Source organism: Pleurodeles waltl, chromosome 9 (assembly GCF_031143425.1).
Source record: "Pleurodeles waltl isolate 20211129_DDA chromosome 9, aPleWal1.hap1.20221129, whole genome shotgun sequence".
Classification (NCBI taxonomy): domain Eukaryota; kingdom Metazoa; phylum Chordata; class Amphibia; order Caudata; family Salamandridae; genus Pleurodeles; species Pleurodeles waltl.
Window position 1 is genome coordinate 19,401,257 of NC_090448.1, and position 19,460 is coordinate 19,420,716.

Genomic DNA, 19,460 nt, shown 5'->3' on the forward strand with positions numbered 1-19,460 from the left:
TGCTACGTTCAGTAGTGAACAGCAGAGACAAATATCCTGGTTGCTCTGATTTTTATTTTTGGGTCATCATAAGGGGCCGAAACCTAAGCGAAGACTCAAGGACCTGTATTACATTTCTGGAATACTTAGATCAGGAAGGGCCGGTGTACTGTGTCAAAAGCTTTCTCATAGTCTATGGGGTCTATCTGCGAGGAGCTAGGAAGGTTGACTGCCCTGGCCAGAATACCTGGACATGACGCAGGTGGTGCCTTGTGTTCTTGCCTGGCATAAAGCCATTTTGGTCTTCATACACCATTGCACGCATTACTGAAGCTAGCCAGAAGGCCAGAATTTTGCCTACGAGTTTGGATTAAAGGTAAAGGTATGGGCCAGTGTGAGGCATATTCATATGGATGTCTGTTAGGTTTGTGAAAGGTTGTTATCGTTGTGCCCTGCAGGTCTTCCTGCAGAGAACTGGATCACCTTATGTGTTCAAACAGGTTTAGTAAGTGTGGTGCCAATAGCAGAGAGTATTTTTTGTAAAGTTCTGGGTCAAAGTGAACCGGGATCTTGACCGAGGCGCCATCGGTTATGGCCCACTGAAGTTTCTCCAAAGTGAGCATCCTAAATCGACGCTCGTGGATCATGGAGACCACTAAGAGGAAGGATTGGTACAGTAGGATTTCTACAGCTGGGGAACCTCTAGTGAACCCTCCATGGTACACTCTGTTATATCCTTCACTCCCCAAGAAGCCACTCTTGGTGCCAAGAACATGTGTTTGATACAACAGCAGGGCATCCAGTGCATGTCTTTTGGCTCAGAGCGTAACTGCCCTTCGCTTGACCTTGTCTAAGAGCCTGTTAACATTCTACATCACAAATTTATAATGCATCTTTTGACCTGCATCAGGAATATGTGTCTTCCTCCTTGTCCTGTCTATAGCCCTTGTTGGAAGCTGGCTATCTACGTAGTGTGCCGTATGTAAGGGGACAATATGCATATAGTCCAGGCAACCCTTATTAGTTTGTAGGGTTTAAAATAATAATCCAAATGCTCTCTTTTGTGCTGGTGTGGCTGAGCAGTTTAGGCTTATCAGAGGCAAGTGCTAAGCATTTGTTGAAAACACAGAGTTAATAAATGTGACACACTCAAGAAGAAACTCAAAACTGATGTTTAGAAAAATATAGTTCTTTTATTCAATGTTTCAATACCAGAAGAACTTCAAAGAAGGTAAGTACTGTTGCAGTGTATCAATTTTTGCAAGTAATTAACAAGTTCACTCAAATGTGCTTTTACTCTGTAAATAACTTCCTTTGGTTTTGGATAAAGTACTTTTACTGCACCGAGGACTTTGCAGTCGATTCTCAGGGGGTCTCCTTGATGTCGTAGGGTGCTAGTGGATCAAAGTCACAAGGAACACCAGTAGTTTAGTTTTACCTGCCCTGGGTCACCCGGGTGCAGAGGTGCTGGATGGGTCGGGTGCCTTACGCACTTGGGAACAGGCTGCAGAGGGGGAGCTCCCAACAGGAGGCTTGGTCGGTGGGGGACCCGGGAGCAAGAGAACACCATTGGTTGTTGTGGACCCAGGCCGTGGAGCTCGAGTGCTGCGGGTTTGGTCATCGGGTGCTCCTGCGTCAAGGTGCCCACGGCTCTCGGTTGGATCTTCAAGAAGGGGACAGAAACAGAGCAGCTGGTCCACTTTCGTTGCTGGCCTCTGCGATGCTGACTTCCCTTGACAGCTGGTCTCTGATTGCGGCATTGGAGTTCGTACTGGACTTAAACAAGCGTTGGTTGTTGCAAGGGGTCCGGTACCCTAGGTATTGGTACATGACGGCTCCGGTAGGTCCTAGGGTCTTCTCACTTGCTGAGGAGATGCGTCGGTCCCCCTGGAGCATGGTGACCTCCACCTGAGCGGTTGCTGTGTTGGTGGATCTGGTGGCCAGAAGAACAGTGACCCGGATATTGCAGTTAGTGTCTGCAAGGTGCAGGGAAGTGGCTCCTCTGCTTCAAGAGAGATATTGACTTGGTGAAGTGCTGGAGGCCCTTCAAGGCTTCTGGAGTATGCACAGCTACCTGGTTCTAGCCTTGCAGTCAAGTAGCGCACAGTGCAGTCAGGGGGCACAAGTGCTGCCACCGAGCACCGATCCCTTAACATCCATCTGTGAATGAGGGATGCACAAGATTTGCAGCAGAACAAGGTCTTACCTTACCCAAGATCTTAAATGATGTGTAGAGGTTACTTCCATGCTGTTGTCCTCAATCTACTTAAGCAGCGATTGGAAAGAATCGCTGTGAATCTGGTTCAGAGCCTTTCAGGACTAAAAGTATTCAAAGATATGGTTGCGGGGCTCCTAGAGTAGGGAACACTGCTGCAGTTATGCACACTTCCCGGATGTACACACTGCCACTTCCCTTCCCGCTTGATATAATAAGGAATGCTGACGATTATTTCATTGATTGTTCTCTAACCTGAACATTTCCAGTTTTTGAGGGTTATGATGATGAAACGACATAGAATTCGAGAAGGTCTGAATGGTTTTGTTTGACGTCAGGTCTAATTGTCGATTAGCATTTTAATTTGTCCTTTCGGTAGTCCTATGGCTTTAAGAACTGCGGCTGGTTACCAATGCCATCGTATTGTCTGTGTGTTCCAGCGGATGATGCTGAGGCGAGACTACGAGACCTGGGCTTTGGGTACAGAGCAAAGTTCATCAGCCAGAGTGCTCAAACAATCCTAAAGGAACATGGCCCTGACTGGCTGCCAAGTCTTCGCTCTATTCCATATGAAGAGGCAAAGTCCGCTCTTTGTTCGCTGCCAGGTGTTGGGGCCAAGGTAAGCATCTTTCTAAGTCTATATTATGTTTGATGGCACTCAGTACATGGAAAGTTTTTCTCATGTTTTTTCGAGAGAGTAAACAAAAAGTGAGGAATCAAAATGCTCACTAGTGCTTTCTAACCACAGAAAAGTTCTCTTGGTAACACTCAATTCCACCATTTTTTGCTTGTCCGCTTCATTGCAGAAGGAGTCTAATCGTGAGCAGTCAGGCTTGCCCCACCCTAAAGGAGTAGTCCAGTTCGATTTGCTAGACCACAGCCCCAGTGCCTGCAGAGATGGCCAACCCCAGGCATCTACTGTCCTTAGTTTCACTTTTAGCTTAAAACTTCCTTATAGCAGTTTGCCATCAATTTATAGTTCATAAAGAAAGAAGTATGTTTTTTTGTGCACTTGGCAACTGTAGGCCTCATGCCACTTTTGAGGCCTGTAGTAAAATGTAGTCTACCATGGGCCCACCTAGTTAAAGGACAAGACCCTGAATTTCATCCTCCCCACACCGTTTAGACATCTAATCCTGGTTATAATCTAGATCTCAACTCCTCATTCCTAATCCATTTCCCCTCATTAAGGTAACCCCGCTAAAGATTTCAGTCTTTAGAAATGTTAATTTTGGTCTTTAGAGAGGTTGTCTATTTTTGTAAAATGTTCTGTCAGCGGTCACCAAGTGTTTTTAAACGTTCTGAGTTTATTAGCCGGGTCGTTTGCATTTTTTGTCAAAGCTAAGATTGCACAAGGATAAGCAACAGAGGTAGCCCTGATAAAAATGATTGAAATCAGAGGCAAAAAACATATAACGAAAATGGTTTCTAGTGGAATAGTAGATGATACTCACGTGTTACTCATTCTTAAAAAGAAAAAAATGGTTAACAACACACAATGACATTATTCATAACAATGTTTTTATATATATAACATGAAAGGAAATCTCAATAACAAGTGTCCGGTGCTCAAATGATCACACAGTGAGAAACAAAAGTGTCAAAGTTGTCTGAGTGTGTATAATATAAATAAGGCAGTGGTACAAATATATTTTAATTAGGGATTCCAGTTTTATGGTATTTATATTTTTAACATTTCCATCTGTATTTATCCATAATTATTTTTTGCCCATCTTATTAGTATTTATTCATATTTATTTTGCATTCTGAGAAGAAAATGTGATATTTCCACATTTCTTTTTCTTTTAGACGTGCACTCATGTGCGGATGCGTGTTGCGTTTTAGCAAATTATACAGCCACATATAACAAAAATACTACACCCACAGGTACATATTGGCTTTATACTAAAAATACATGTTAACATATGCCTGTATTTAAGGAAATCTCACCTGTTTTTTATCTTTCCATGTTGTCTATCTGCTCAGCTTTTTCCTGGAGTTCATGAAAGACCGCATGGAGAGTCTCACACAAGAAGCAGTATTTTTCCACTTTTAAAAATAAAAACAGACAGGAAAGACATTGTTTTCTGTCTGTATTTATCTGCAAAAATCACTAAAAATGAAAAATTGGGAGCCTTAATTTTAATTTCTATTTGTTCCTTGAGAAGGAAAAATTCTTTACATTAATATAGCAATCTTAATGATTAGAAGGCTTCTCTGGTAAAATTGAGCCATGCTGATTCGGCATTTCTGCTTACCAATGGAGTTTCATTCTCACTTCCTGGCTAAACGGTCTAATCCCTCATTCAGCTCCCCGTTCGCTCTCTTAACTAATTCACAGAACACTTGCAAACCAATATTCACACTTGTACTCATCCCCGGTATCATTGAGCCAGGCTGCACACTGACACTACCTTCTTACCAAGGGAGTTTCACTCTCCCCCTCTGACAAAACAGTCTAATACTTCATTCAGCTCCCCTCTCCTGCTCCTAATTAATTTACAGAGTGCTTGCAAACAAATATACAAATCCGTTATGCAGAAAGATTCATGTCTGGCACCTGTGGGGAAACATTTTTCATACAACTGCGGATTCCCCATTTGATTATAACAGATTAGCTTTTCAGCCATTGTCGTGGGACTACATCGCTAGTCAATTTTCAGACTGAGGTGATCTCAGATTACTCATTGGCTAGTGCCTGTTTTTCCATTAACCTTTATGCAACACACAGGAACATGAAAATGTTGCTCTGCTTTTCTACTGTTTTGTCCTGATGAAGACCCCTTAATTTATGATGGGTTGAAACACTGTTGACACCCCTCTGGCAATTGGACTGAAGCTGCTAATCACTCTGTCTGCTGTATTACTATAAAGGATTTTTTCCAGCCAAAGGAACAGACAGCACCTGAAAATATATTTGTACCATTGTGTTATTTGTATTATAGACATTCAGGCACTTTTTTCACTCTATGTGTGATTACTTGAGGACTCGAACACCTTCTGCTGATATTTTTTTTCACGATATACATACAAAAATTGTTGTGGCTGATGTCAGTATGTGTTGTTGACCAATTCTTTGTTTTTTTTGTTTCTTTTTTTTTTAACAAGTAGTTTCATTACAGCAACTTGCCTTGGGGAGTGCGCTGGACTTTGCAATAATTTAATTTACTATTCCAACTCCAGTCTGCGCCACAGTAGGGAAAGTGTTGGACTTAAAGTCCAACATGAGTCCAACAACGCTTTGCCTAAAGAAAGTCGTTGTAATGGCTTCCTTGGTAAAATAATGCGCTGTAAAGACGCATTTGTGTTTCGGGCCGCGTTGTAAAGGTACAGTGTGGTTCAAGTCGCGATGTTAAGGCTGTTTCTCCTTCTTTATGTGTTCGTGTGGATCTTTCTATGTAAGAGTGTGATCTCTTCTTTGCGTGTTTGTGTTGGTCTTTCTATGTAAGAGTGTGATCTCTTCTTTATGTGTTTGTGTTGATCTTTCTTTGTAAGAGTATGATCTCTTCTTTACGTGTTTGTGATGATCTTTCTTTGTAAGAGTGTGATCTCCTCTTTACCTGTTTGTGTTGATCTTTCTATGTAAGAGTGTGATCTCTTCTTTACATGTTTGTGTTGATCTATGTAAGAGTGTGGTCTCTTCTTTACATGTTTGTGTTGATCTTCCTATGTAAGAGTGTGATCTCTTCTTTGCGTGTTTGTGTTGGTCTTTCTATGTAAGAGTGTGATCTCCTCTTTACCTGTTTGTGTTGATCTTTCTATGTAAGAGTGTGATCTCTTCTTTACGTGTTCATGTTGATCTATGTAAGAGTGTGATCTCTTCTTTACATGTTTGTGTTGATCTTTCTATGTAAGAGTATGATCTCTTCTTTACGTGTTTGTGTTGGTCTTTCTATGTAAGAGTGTGAGCTCTTCTTTATGTGTTTGTATTGATCTTTCTTTGTAAGAGTATGATCTCTTCTTTACGTGTTTGTGTTGATCTTTCTTTGTAAGAGTGTGATCTCCTCTTTACCTGTTTGTGTTGATCTTTCTATGTAAGAGTGTGATCTCTTCTTTACGTGTTCATGTTGATCTATGTAAGAGTGTGATCTCTTCTTTACGTGTTTGTGTTGATCTTTCTATGTAAGAGTATGGTCTCTTCTTTACATGTTTGTGTTGATCTTTCTTTGTAAGAGTGTGGTCTCTTCTTTACGTGCTTGTGTTGATCTTTCTTTGTAAGAGTGTGGTCTCTTCTTTACATGTTTGTGTTGATCTTTCTTTGTAAGAGTGTGGTCTCTTCTTTACGTGCTTGTGTTGATCTTTATTTGTAAGAGTGTGATCTCTTCTTTACGTGTTTGTGTTGATCTTTCTTTGTAAGAGTGTGATCTCTTCTTTACGTATTCATGCTGGTCTTTCTGTCTAAGAGTGTGATCTCTTCTTTACGTATTCATGCTGGTCTTTCTGTCTAAGAGTGTGATCTCTTCTTTACGTGTTTGTGTTGATCTTTCTTTTTAAGAGTGTGATCTCTTTTTTAAGTGTTTGTGTTAATCTTTCAACGTAAGAGTGTGATCTCTTTTTTATGTTTTATGTTGATCTCTCTATGTAAGAGTGTAATCTCTTGTTTACGTGTTTGTGTTGATCTGTCTATGTAAGAGTGTGATCTCTTCTCTACGGGTTGTATGTTGGAACAACGCAGGCATTTACCACGCCTGCCTTAAGAACGTGGCCCGAACCACGAATGCGTCTCTACAACACATTCTTTTACCACACAAGTCATTACAGCGACTTGCCTTGGGGAACGCGCTGGACTTTGCAATAGTTTAATTTATTATTCCAACTCCAGTCTGCACCACAGTAGAGAAAGTGTTGGACTTAAAGTCCAACATCAGTCCAACAACACTTTCCCAAAGGCAAGTCGTTGTAATCAGTTGCATGGTAAAATAATGCGTGGTAAAGATGCATTCGTGTTTCGGGCTGCATTGTAAAGGTACAGGGTGGTTTGAGTCGTGATGTTAAGGCTGCTTCTTCTTCTTTATGTGTTCGTGTTGATCTTTCTATGTAAGAGTGTGATCTCTTCTTTACGTGTTCATGTTGATCTTTCTTTGTAAGAATGTGATCTCTTCTTTACATGTTCGTGTTGATGTTTCTATGTAAGAGTGTGATCTCTTCTTTACGTGTTCGTGTTGATCTTTCTTTGTAAGAGTATGATCTCTTCTCTGGTGATTAATATTGACATTGTTTGAAAGATATTTATTGACATATAAAATCTCATTGTCAGGCATAAAAAGTATCAGCAAAATGATTTAATTTTTAAAAATAAATAAATAATATAGTACAAAATATACATTGTAAATAGAATATATAAAACAATCATTATGCCCAGTTAATAATACCTGTAATTCATAATCCAAGCAACTCTAGGGATCTGCAGCAGTTAGGCCCATAATACACACTACATATCATCTCATTTAGAATCCAATAACATTTCCAATCAAATAGATAAAAGAATCTAGGACTACAGCAGCCTAGGTAGGAAACATTCAGGCTTCTGGCTTAACCAATAGCAATGTGCAAAATAGCACAGTAGCGGACTTTTTACTCTGGGCCATCTCTACCAAGAGCCTTAAGTGCTCTGTTATGGATAGACCAACCAGCCGACAAGTATTTTGAAAAGGCACATACTACCACTGTTGATGGGTCGCTTTTGCAGATCCTGTAGGCAATGGCATGATCTTAAAGGGACAGGATGTTGCATAGGGGGACAATCCACTTTCTCCTTGAAACCATGTATTTGGGGCAGAAGACAAGAAAGTGTTCAATTGTTTCTTCACCTATCAGACATTGTTTACATTTGCTATTGCCAAAACCTTTCGGCAGCCATCAAATGGTGTAGGCGTTCACAGGTAGAGTACCATATCTAAACGGGAGGAATTGAGAGTGAGCAGGTATGGTCAAATGCATGAAGGGTTTGGCCAATGGTTCCTGCTTAACAAGCAGCAATTCATTTATCAGGCAGCCTGTCTTACTCATCTGAACAGCTCGAACATTGACCTTCTCCCAAAATTTCTGCTTAACAAGTGATTGGCTGGAATCATTTTGGGATTTTCCCAGAACTGGGGGAAACCTAATTCAGCCCTTGTTGATTTCATTTTTCGCAACCAAATAACCTTATCCAAGCAAATTGAGCACTCTATTATATCTCTAAAGCCCTCCCTGTAGGGTTCCAGTTCTACCGTCTTCCAAAGACGAATCCTGTAGAGTGGGTGCTTCAGGGCTGCATGATCGGAAATAGTGTGCAACCCGAAATCTAGTCTTAAAGGTACCAACTGTGTGCCCTTCCCAAACCCCGAGATGTTTCCTAAGAAATTATTTTCTTTGACTAACGGGATATTCTGGTTATTAAAACCCCACAGTTCCACTTCATACAGGGCAGCTCCCCTGACCTGGGCTCTATATATTCCCAAAATGGGATTTAATGGAGGACTTTCAGTAATTTTGGCCCAGGACTCCCCCCCCCCCCCCCCCCCCCAATGACATATTAAATGTGAACTTTTGCTGATGTGTGCATCCCATCTTCCAGATTCCATAAATCTAACCCCCAAATAATATATCTCAGTGACTCTGTCTAAATTAACAGAAATTATCGTTATACTGACTTTCGCCTTTTTCTTTCCTTGGCAACAGATCATTGGTTTCGTTTTCCGGTGAACTCAAGACCATAATCTTTGCAGAACAAACAGAAATTGTCAACTATGTTCTGTAGACCCCTGGGCAATTTTGCTAGGATGAGAGTATCATCCGCATAAAACAGCCCGGTATTTTCTGACCAGCCAGACGAGGCGAATCGCTCAATACAGTTATTGATTTATAAGAGAAAGAGGGTGGGGCAAGAACACAGACTTGCCACACACCCATCTCAGTTATAACTGGGTCTGACAATACATTGTCGCTGCTGCATCTGATTCGGGCGTATGTGCCTTCATTACCACAGATAATCATATTCAGAAGACCAGGTGGAACGCCCCTTTTACTCAGCGTGCCCCTCAACCTCTTGGGACCAGATTGAAGGCTGCGCGGAGATTGATGAATGCAACATATAAGTTCCCTCCACCGATATCCACAGTCTTCCATCTAATTGCCATAAACCTCAGAACTTGGTCTACTGCACTAACTGCCGGTCTGAATCCAGCCTGCAAATTTGAAATGGCCCCATCTCCTTTGTCATTGTATGAAAGAGGTGCAGCAGTGTTCATTTTCACTGAGGCCAGTCTTTCCTTTCATGGCAGAGCTGGCGTCCTTTATTTATTTAAATGCTCTTGAATACTCACATTAACTGGGGGTTAGGTAACTACCAACAGTGTAGACAGTTGTTAAGGTGAAGCTTACGTCACCATCTACTGCAAGATTGGGATGTTACGCCAGGGTAGTCTTACTACGCATGCCAGTTCAGGCAACTCACTGAGACAGCAGAAAACTGAAGGGTAGTTATATTTGAGACAACATTGCAAACTACTAGGGATTCCTTTGCTTAGCTTTCCATTTCATTGCTTTTAGCTCTTGTAGAAGCAAACAAGTATATACAGATAATTCTCAGTCTCACACCAACAAAATAGACAACACAAAAGGGCATAAGATAGTTGTAAGTTGTGAAAGGTCACAGTTGTCCTTAAATTGAAGGATGCTGCCCGAAGTACTGTCCGTCTAGGCCGACATACCAGGGGGATTAAACAGGTGACGGGTAAGGAAGGGAAGTGTTTCCCAGAATCGGAGCCCATGGGATGCCGCACAGGGCAGTATCCTCTACGTTCTGTTAGAGTGAAAACCATTTCCCACCTCCTGTTGGCCACCCAGCAAGTAGTTCTGTTACTGTGAGGCAAAGGCCAGATCCCGACAGTAGATCTTTGGCTGCAGAGATTGTGGACACTATGGGTGGCACACAACTACCATACAGTGCATTAGATTTACACCACGCTTTTTACAAACTATGGAACCCGGTGGTCTCATACCTGAATCAGGGCTAGAGGGGTCGATGTGGCCTAGGAGGTTGAGGGCCCTGGTATTCCTTGGCATCGATCGATATGTAACAGGAATAAAGGAGGGTGAAGACTCTAAGAGAACCTGAGTATTGGGAGTGAGGTGATAGTGCAGACTCAGAATCCAGGAGTGGTCGGTCGGGGGTTCTTATTTGACTCCAAGTGAATGATACGTGGTCGGCCCATCTTGTGTTGTGTTTATGATAAAAACAAAAATGTTAAAAAACTATTGAAACTTCAATCAAAGGATGATTACAAACCACACTAAATGGCTCAGGAACAAGTATCCACCAATCTCTGATTTTATGGGCTATGTGATAAGTCTTTCCTAGGCGGTTCTGCCACAACCATCACAGTCTTAGAGCAGCGCAGACGTAATTTAGTTGGAAATGTCCATTCCATGGCCAGTCCATGACTGTAGAAATCATCTCATTTGTTGCTTTGTGCACGCCCTCGCGTTCTGTCCCCTTTACTGGTGACTGAGAAGGGTGTGTCTGAGACCTACATTTAGTGAAGATGGACTGATAGTAAATGCACTGATCACCACAAAGGATTCCAGTGACCCAGCATCTGACCAGGGAGTAGCCCATCGCTTAAAGTGAGCGTGGAAGTGAAGGACCAGAGTTACGCCAAAGAAACAGTGATTGGTGTTCCTTCTGCTTCTCACCAATAAATTATAACTTAAACTGTACAGTTGGCTTGCTGTCTCTCTGCATTTTATCAAAGGTTCACGCATTTCTGCAGAGGTAGCATATATTAGCATGCTGCTGTCTTTTATTAAGTTATCAAACAGGCATTTTTACAATTGATCTTAATTTTATTTAACCAGTATAGAAGAACAGTTACCATATATCAATGCCACTAGACATAGGGATTACTAAAAAAATCGTATTATTTTACAGTGGGTGAGTTTTGGTAGCAGATGAACATGCGTGGAATATCCAGTTCTGTTTATCTGCATTCAGTCATATTTTCCCAAATTGCATTACAGAAATCTATTATGTTTTTGGCTGTAAAAGTGACTCTTTCAAGAGTAGCCAGTTTGGAAGTTTAGATACATTCTGTATGTTCAGAGTTGTTACCTTTCCATTTTCAGAGAATGTACCTTTTTTCAGATGAAACCTATACGCTGCTTATGACTAACAACCAAATATATTTGTGTGGGTTCACCACATGTGCCTTGGCTCCTGGAATGCCCCCACCCTGTGTCTAAGACCAATGATACTTTGCCATATTAGGAGACTGAACAAGTCCCAGATGTGAGCTGGGTAAAGACATTGTGAATCTGGCTAAGGAGAGTTACATCTGGTGGAGAGGGCTCTATGAAGAAGCCATCAGGGAGGCAGACGAAGTACCACCTTGCGTGTCTCATTACCCAGGAAGATTTACCTTCATCTTACCTAGTGAGACGGGATCCCCCACCTGCCTGCCCTGAGTGTGTGGGCAAGTCATTAGCTCAACCACAACCGTCTACTTGTTGTTTGACCAGGGAGACTGATTCCAAAGAGTATGACTCAGGGCCAGTGAATCTTACACACTCAAACTGTGCATATACTTGTTTCCTTGTACCCACTAACCAGACTCCAAATAGTACATCGGAGACCTGCTTGACAGTAAGTTCACAATTTAGTTGATTGTACAGAAGGGCCTGGTCAAATCTTGCAGGTCACACCAGTAGTTGTGTACACCCAGCTCCATTGTTGTGCTTGGGCCAACCTTCTCCATACAAAGCACACACATATTCTAACGCACGCTGTATTTTTGTGTTTGGAAGACGTGATTTAGCAGCACAGGACTCCAACTACTCATGCCCGCTCCCAGGAACTATCTCTGTTGTGTATCTCAAGACAGCAACTACATAATTGCAACATGGGCCCGCCGGCTGTGACACAGATAGTGCAAGCTCCTTTAGGCAGCAAACTTTTTCCATGCATTGATTGCAGACCCAACACCCATGCATGCGGGTCAGCTAGTTTCATGTAAATAGTTGTCTTTTGTGCTATTGTTTCCTAAAACAAATTCTATAGATTTTTGAACTTGCACTGTATGATTTAATCTTTAACTTGACAAAGGTATTATTACCCTCTGTGTCTGACAATACATGCTGTCATCAGAGTGCACCAAATAGGGAATTTCCTCGCTAGTTTTTCTCAGGTTGCTCATTCCCTTGTACCTTAACTGCACTGGAATCTCCCATTCCTATCTCGCAGGAGACCTCCTGTTCCACATCTTTCCTACAATCTTTTCTAAAGGATGCACATTCATCCTGGAAGCAGTGTTTGTCCCTTTACAGGTCCTGCACTCAGGACTGTTCACTGCTTGGAGCTCCCGCCTTGTGGAGTAGTGGGCGGAGCCTGTAACTACAAGAAGCTCTATATCACAACACAGATCTGTTCAGGCTTTTCTTCATGATTGGATTTCTATGGTATTTAAAACACGGGTAATTTCAGTCTCTTAGCAGCTCCAACCTAAATCTAAGGGCCTGATTATAAATATAGGTTCTATATCTCACACCTGTTAAATAACCATACCATGGGGTTCGTTATTTACCGAGTGCAATAAATACCATCTATTACAAGTGTCGGGAGAATAACATTCCGATTTTGCAGTTTAACGCACCAAAATCCGATTGGTACCGTAAATACCATGTGCTTTTCCCTGTTACATTTCAAAAGTTTGACCTGCTGAAATTTAACGAGTGTTCAGCTGTTTAACGCATCTGAGAATTATCAGATGTGTTAAATGTCTTCAAACTCGTATTTCCGACCCATGCGTAAACAAGAGTTTACGCATGGGTCGGAATTGAAAGAGCAACTTGTAATCAGATCCTTAGTATCTCTTAAAACCTCCAAGGAAAGGGGATGATCCGCTGCATGGTGGCTGCACGTGAAGTTTTGGACTCCTCCAGGGTCTCCTTCCGCTCACAAGTAGACCAAAGGAACCACAGCTGCACTCGACAAAACAAAAAGACACAATTCATAAAAAGAAGGCAACTTCACTTTTATTCCTTTATTACTAAACTGAATGGATCTTGAGGAAATAGAAACTGAGCAATAAACAAGAAACAAAAAATTGAAACTGATGCAGCCCTCTCAAGACCCAACCACTCAAAGACTAAAACATGTGGTGGGGCTTAATATCCAGGTAACACTGCCGACAAAGGCATGCTGTTCCAGAGGTGAACATGTGTGCTGTGATTTTCTTTAAATGAAAGAGGTACCTATAATGCTGGTTTTCTTCTTCAGGTAGCGGACTGTGTTTGCTTGATGGCGCTTGATAAACCTGGCGCAGTTCCTGTAGACACCCACGTCTGGCAGATCGCAAAAAGGGATTACATGCCCCAGCTGGGCTCAGGCAACAAAAGTCTGACGGATCGGGTTTACAAGGAGATTGGTAAGGACTTTGGGGCTTGTGGGCGGTTGTGGCATGCTTGCTGTGAGATGAGGAGCAGGCAGGATGGGCCTTGTTTGACTGGCTGTTGGGCTAGAGCTTAAAGGGAGTGGGGTAGAAATTATATCACATCTCCTAACAGATAGAGGTCAATAATGAAAGTACAATCTAAACTCGCAAATGAACTTTTTCAGTTTGTGTTACCTAAACATGCCATTTGAAGAGTACATTAATGGGAACTTCACATTTCTGTAGTCAGGAAAGGAAAGATGTATTGGATGTGGCTAGTGTGAGAGAATGAAGGAAAGATTCACAGGTTGTGGCAAGTATGATTGGGTGAAGGAAAGAATCATAAGCTCTGACGTGTGTGAGAGTGTGTGTGTGTGTACACATGTGGTTTCCAGTTCAAGTCATGTTTGTAATATTCTAAAAATTATCATTGAATATGTCTAGACATACATTTCTACTGCCAGTATCAAAACTGAGCCCCACAATACATGAATGAGATTCATTCATAGAGCTCTTAACTCTCTTGATGCTTGTTTTCAGTCCTTTGCGTTATTGTGTGTTACATCTGGAATGTGAAGATTACACACTTGGGTGAGCAATGCTTCTTGCTTGTAGTGTTCTTTGACAAGCATTGATAGCTCCACGAGTCCTGGTCCATTATTTACTTCGATTGCAGAGCTCAGATGCCCAACCGCTGGTTACTGCCTGGTTCAGTAGGCCTAGCTAGAGTCCAGAACTGGGAGAGCGAGTGAAAATGTTATGGTCTCCTGCAGATGCAGAGGCCAGCGGACAAGAAGATCAAAAGAATGATTAATTGTGGCTCAGTTATTACCACCCACCAAAACTGTGAAAAATCCAAGCATCAATAGTCTTGGGAGGAAGGTCTGTCTTGGGATGTTTACTGGCCCCGATAGGAGTGGACCATTCTGGTCGATCTTGCCATTTTGAAGAGGTCACCTGAAGATCACCCTAGTACCTGAGCCAGCAGCAAATTTGTCTTTTGCAGGAGTGGGAAAAGACAGTATTTGCCCCCTTACCACTCTGCCTGCTTTGGAAAATGTAATGTTGTGTTTTTCGCCGTGCACCAAGAAACCCAGGAGCTGTGATGCACCCAAGCGTTGATGCCATAATGGAGTGGGAGCTCTCATTTGAGGTTTTCACGCATGGTGCTCCCAAGGAAGCCTTCTACCAAGGTCAGATGATTGTGGAGTTACAGACAGGTTCCACATTTTTGTCCTCCCACCTGCAGCTGGTTTATCAGTGTAAAGAGTCCCGGTTGGTTCTTTACTTTGAAGCCCGGCGGCTTCTGAACTCAGTCTTCAAACCACAAAGGTCATGATAGCGAGCGTCAAAGAGCTGCTGACGGTGGAGTGTAAAATGTCTTACATTGTCCATTGATGGCTACTGGAGTTACTCCCAAAGCCAAACATCGAATCCAGTCTGTGTACATTGATTTTTTCCATCTTATTCTTTCTGATTATGAGAAGGTTTGAAGGTCATTTCTTGTACCTCATCATGACATGATATGTGATAATAGATTCTTATAGATGTGTCAGGTGTGGAACGCTGCCCCCATTCCTTGGCCAGAGGCGTACTTTCAATATCACTTCAGTTCTGAGATATCATTGGTGGTTGCCCACGGTCCGCCGTATTCTTTTCTAGGCCCTAACATTTCTGTAGAAAGATGAAACATTTCTGTAGATGGCACAATGACTTATTTAGTAATGGTCTTTGAGGCAGCCCTTGTTCGTATTTTTTAACCTTTTGTGGACTGTAAATTTCCTGTTCTTTCTGAAGTACTTATTCTTTTAGGGGCACATGATTTGACGGGTCCCCCACACTTCAAACCTTACAAAAAGTCTGAGAACTTGGGATGCATTCACTTGCATTTTTTTGTTCCTTGATGTCTGTTTGACTCACTGTACGGCTGTAGCTTACTACCTACATCAGAAGCATGTGCTTACGGTGCATGTATTTTATTTCCCTTATTCCCCTAAACGTTACACTAGAAGGAGTACTGCCTGGGAAGATGCCCTGTTGGGGAAACTTATTACAGCCACTTATAAATGATGATATGTGGTTTTAGACAGCACATGTTTTCTGCCAGCCATGGTGTTGAATATTCCTGACTAGAGACATGTAATGCTGTCATTAATTTGTAATCTTTAAATAGTTAATGGAATCAGTATCAAATCTGAAGTGTAGAGGTGACACGATCTGAAAAAGATAATTTGTCAATTTAGATTGCGCTCACCTTGTTTACCTCTATCAGAGGTGGAGCCTCCATTTGGACGGAGGAGCATCGCCCACTCTGCTACCAGCACAGCAAAAATAAAAAATAAAACTGTACTAAGATGATTTTATTACTGTTTACTTTTTAGTGCAGCCGGCCAGCCCGAGCCAAGTGCTGAGGCGAGGTCACCACTGCTGAGTGGCAGCAGGGGTTGATGAGTGGTGCACATTTAAAGTTTAAAGTGCGCATGTCACTTTGGCTGGCTGTCTTGCGATGGCCAGATAGACATGCACACTTTAAACCTCTCCACCCAAGCTGTCTTAGACACCTGGGTGAAGAGCAGGTACAGGCCTCCAGTGCCTGCAGGAGCGCTGAGCCAGCCCACTCCAACCAGTCCTGGGGCTTCTCTCATGCTGACTACCAGCATGAGAGCAGTGTACGGATTGGTTAGGGGAGTTGGCTCAGAAACCCCTTGCTGCTGTACTTTGGGACCTGAGAGGACTGTAGTAGGTACATAAGTTGTTTTTATTGTTTTAATTTAGTGTACTGTTTAATTTCTTTTTACACACTATGACTGCCTTCAGCCGCAACTGCAGAACTCTTAATCATGGCCCATCATAAACAAAGTTTATAAAAGACCACTATGGAGAGCTTTGGGGTTGCGTATTCCTGCAGTGCCCCCCGATCGCTCCACCACTGTGAAAAAGAATCAGCTGCCACTGCTCTCTCTGTTAGGAGTTGTGATATAATTTGTACGTAAACCTAGCCTCATTTCAATCACCTACTATACACAATTGTGTATGGAATCTCTAGGACTTCACACATACTAATATGTGTACGTGTAGCTCAGAGAATAACCCAGAACTCAAAGAGTGGGAGGTTAGGTGGAGCTAAAAGGGATGAGCTTAGGCGTTATACACAGAAACCAGGTTAACTCGTTGGGACTGGATATTTATATTAAAACCATCCGTCAAACTCTGCATTCTGATGCCACTGTAAGTGAGACCTTCTACTCACACCACAGATTCAAACATGTACTAACAATAAACCTTTGTGTATAACATACCCATGGTTAATAAATTGGAGGATGCTTATTAATTAGATGCAAAATGATTTTCAAAACTCTATTTCCTGTTTTATTTTCACAGGATCTTTTTTCCAAACACTTTGGGGACCATATGCTGGGTGGGCTCACTCGGTAAGTATCTAGCAAAGTATATTTTGAGCATGATAAGTTATTGGAAAGACTGTCTACACTTTTGGGATTGGCAATAGGGACTCATTTAGAGTTTGGCAGACAGGGTTTTGCATCACAAATGAGACGGAGTACCCATTCCTCCAAACTCTTGGTCCATTGGCCTCTTTTGGAGACTGGCTGAGCCTCAGCATTGCGTCGACGAAGCCCTGTTGTCTCTGTTGACAGTAAGCTTCCTCTGATGGCCTGACAGAAAAGGGTCAGCCGGAGGAAGGGCACTACACTGTTCTGTTTAGGATGGACATGATTTCCATTTTTTCTGTCTGTCACAGCCAGCATAAACCCAGTGATAAGGGACAGGAAATGAATGACCCAAACACCTTGGAAAAAAAACTACCTGGGTGTGGGAGTCATTAGTCTTTTGTTTTTCAAAAACAAACGCCTACTTTGACAGCTTGTTTTTGAAACACAAATTTTTTAAAAAGCTTGGTGGGCTGCCGTCAAAACCGACGGTGACTGTCTAGCACACGTTTTGTAGCTTTAACTGCTGTGACGCAGGTTCCATTCAACATACAGAGATGGCCGCTGATCCTGTGGTCATCTCTAAATTTGGTGGATGGTAGTCTGTGCCAACTCCGGACAATTTTCCTCGCTCTGCCGTTAGAAAGTATCACAGCCTTCCATCTTGGGTTCTCGGAATACACTTTATTTCACGGCAGGGAGACCCACAGTAGTTCTGTATGCAAAGTCACGTACAAGGGAGAGTCTCATAGATAATCTGACTGCTGTAAATATATATACACTTCAACAGGCATTGAATACAAATAACTGATGCATATGTTATGCCCTACACTCCCTGGGCTGGGGTTGTTCTGCTGCTTCTAGATAAGAAAACCTGTGCTTAATGGAACTGTTTGTGCTCTTTCTCTGCCTGCGCCTTGTGACTATCTATGTACCAAAACTCAGGGTGTAGAGCATACTTTATGAGTTTACTTTCACACTTGTTTGATTAAATGACACAAAATGGAGTCTCTTCACAAGATGGAGTTAGGGTTCAGTTTCCTATTTCCACACCTGTCATGGTGGTGGAGGTAACCTCCCCTCCCAACCTGACAGATTGTACTTTGTCTGCTAAATCAAATCCAAATGCTCTTAAGATTGCTTTAGGGTAAGAGTAAAAACCCTTGAATATGCTTACAAAAAAATGAGTAAAAACCCTTGGGAAATACTGGTCTTCCAAATCCAGCATTGCTTCAGACTATCCAATTTATTTAGTATTCAGCGGCCGCCAGGAGACACACAATGTATCCCTAGATTCTCTGCTTCAACAAGTATCATATCCTGGGCAAATTACTTTGTCATCCCATGTCACACCAGAAAAGTAGGAAGTTCTGTATGTACTCCTGGGAACGTCTTAGTTTTGTGGACTTTGTCTTCTTATGAGAGAGTATCTTGGTTGATATCTGCACTTGATGTCTTTCACCCTCCTCTGTGCTTCAGCCGTCAGTCACCTTCACCACTGACCCTGAGGAGTGGACAAGAAGTGCTAGGCCTAAATCCCTCTTTCTGGCTCCTTGCTCACCAAAGGCTTTAACAGTTTGTAGCAGAATATACAGAATTATAGATAAGTAACAGTAAATACCAGGGATGTTTTTGACAGAGGCATTCTGAGTAACATAAGATAGACAATGAGAGAGAAACTCAGGTTGTTTTGTATAAACAATATAGCCAGTTTGTCAACAAGCAATGAGGAGTCCAAAATTAATTGTGACATTACTCTGAGCCCTGAGAACAATAAACTCCCATTGAAGGAGAATAATTGTGCTTCATTTAGATTTACTAATTGCTTTGGCCTCAACATTAAGCCTGTATAATTGGATATAATCTTCTAAAACCTTTTACGCCATTCGTGGTGGGGGCCGTGGGTCAGCTGTGTGCTTTAATTGGACAGTTCAGTAATGAGTACCACCTGAAATACTGGGAAGGAGGAATGCATCTAAAGAAAAGTGGACAAAATTGTAGAAAATCTGACCCTCTGTAAATCTGACAAAGCTGGATATCCTCAGATGTTCTCCTACATCAAGTGGGGCACAGATCTCCTGCACCTCTCCCCTCTGCAGATGCCTGACCTCTCTCCTTATTTGTGTGATTCAATAATAAATTTAATTGTATTGGTTTTTAATCTATTCAGTCTACGTCTATTCTTCTTTTCTGGGAGATGTCAATAAACATGACACTCCAGGAGTCTACTTTGGGGGGTTTCCAGAAAATTCAGTAGATGTACAGTTCCGGCTCCTCTGTTGATTGGTTGTCATATCTGATAGCTTTTAACCACATACCTGTGTTTCATTTGTGAACACCATATTCTTCATCACTTAAAAAATGCAATTCACGATTCATAAAGAACACCTTCTTCAAGCTACACCA

At 42.1% G+C, this 19,460-nt stretch overlaps 1 protein-coding gene across 3 annotated transcripts in view; it reads left to right on the forward strand.

The window, feature by feature from the left end:
• The window catches only part of OGG1 (8-oxoguanine DNA glycosylase), a 46,148-nt gene that overhangs the window by 21,897 nt on the left and 4,791 nt on the right, over positions 1-19,460 (forward strand). For all 3 annotated transcript variants that reach the window (XM_069206143.1, XM_069206144.1, XM_069206146.1), the window contains 3 exons: positions 2,635-2,813; positions 13,452-13,599; positions 16,987-17,036. In XM_069206143.1, the coding sequence (XP_069062244.1) occupies positions 2,635-2,813; positions 13,452-13,599; positions 16,987-17,036 (377 nt within the window). The remainder of the gene's footprint in view (positions 1-2,634; positions 2,814-13,451; positions 13,600-16,986; positions 17,037-19,460) is intronic.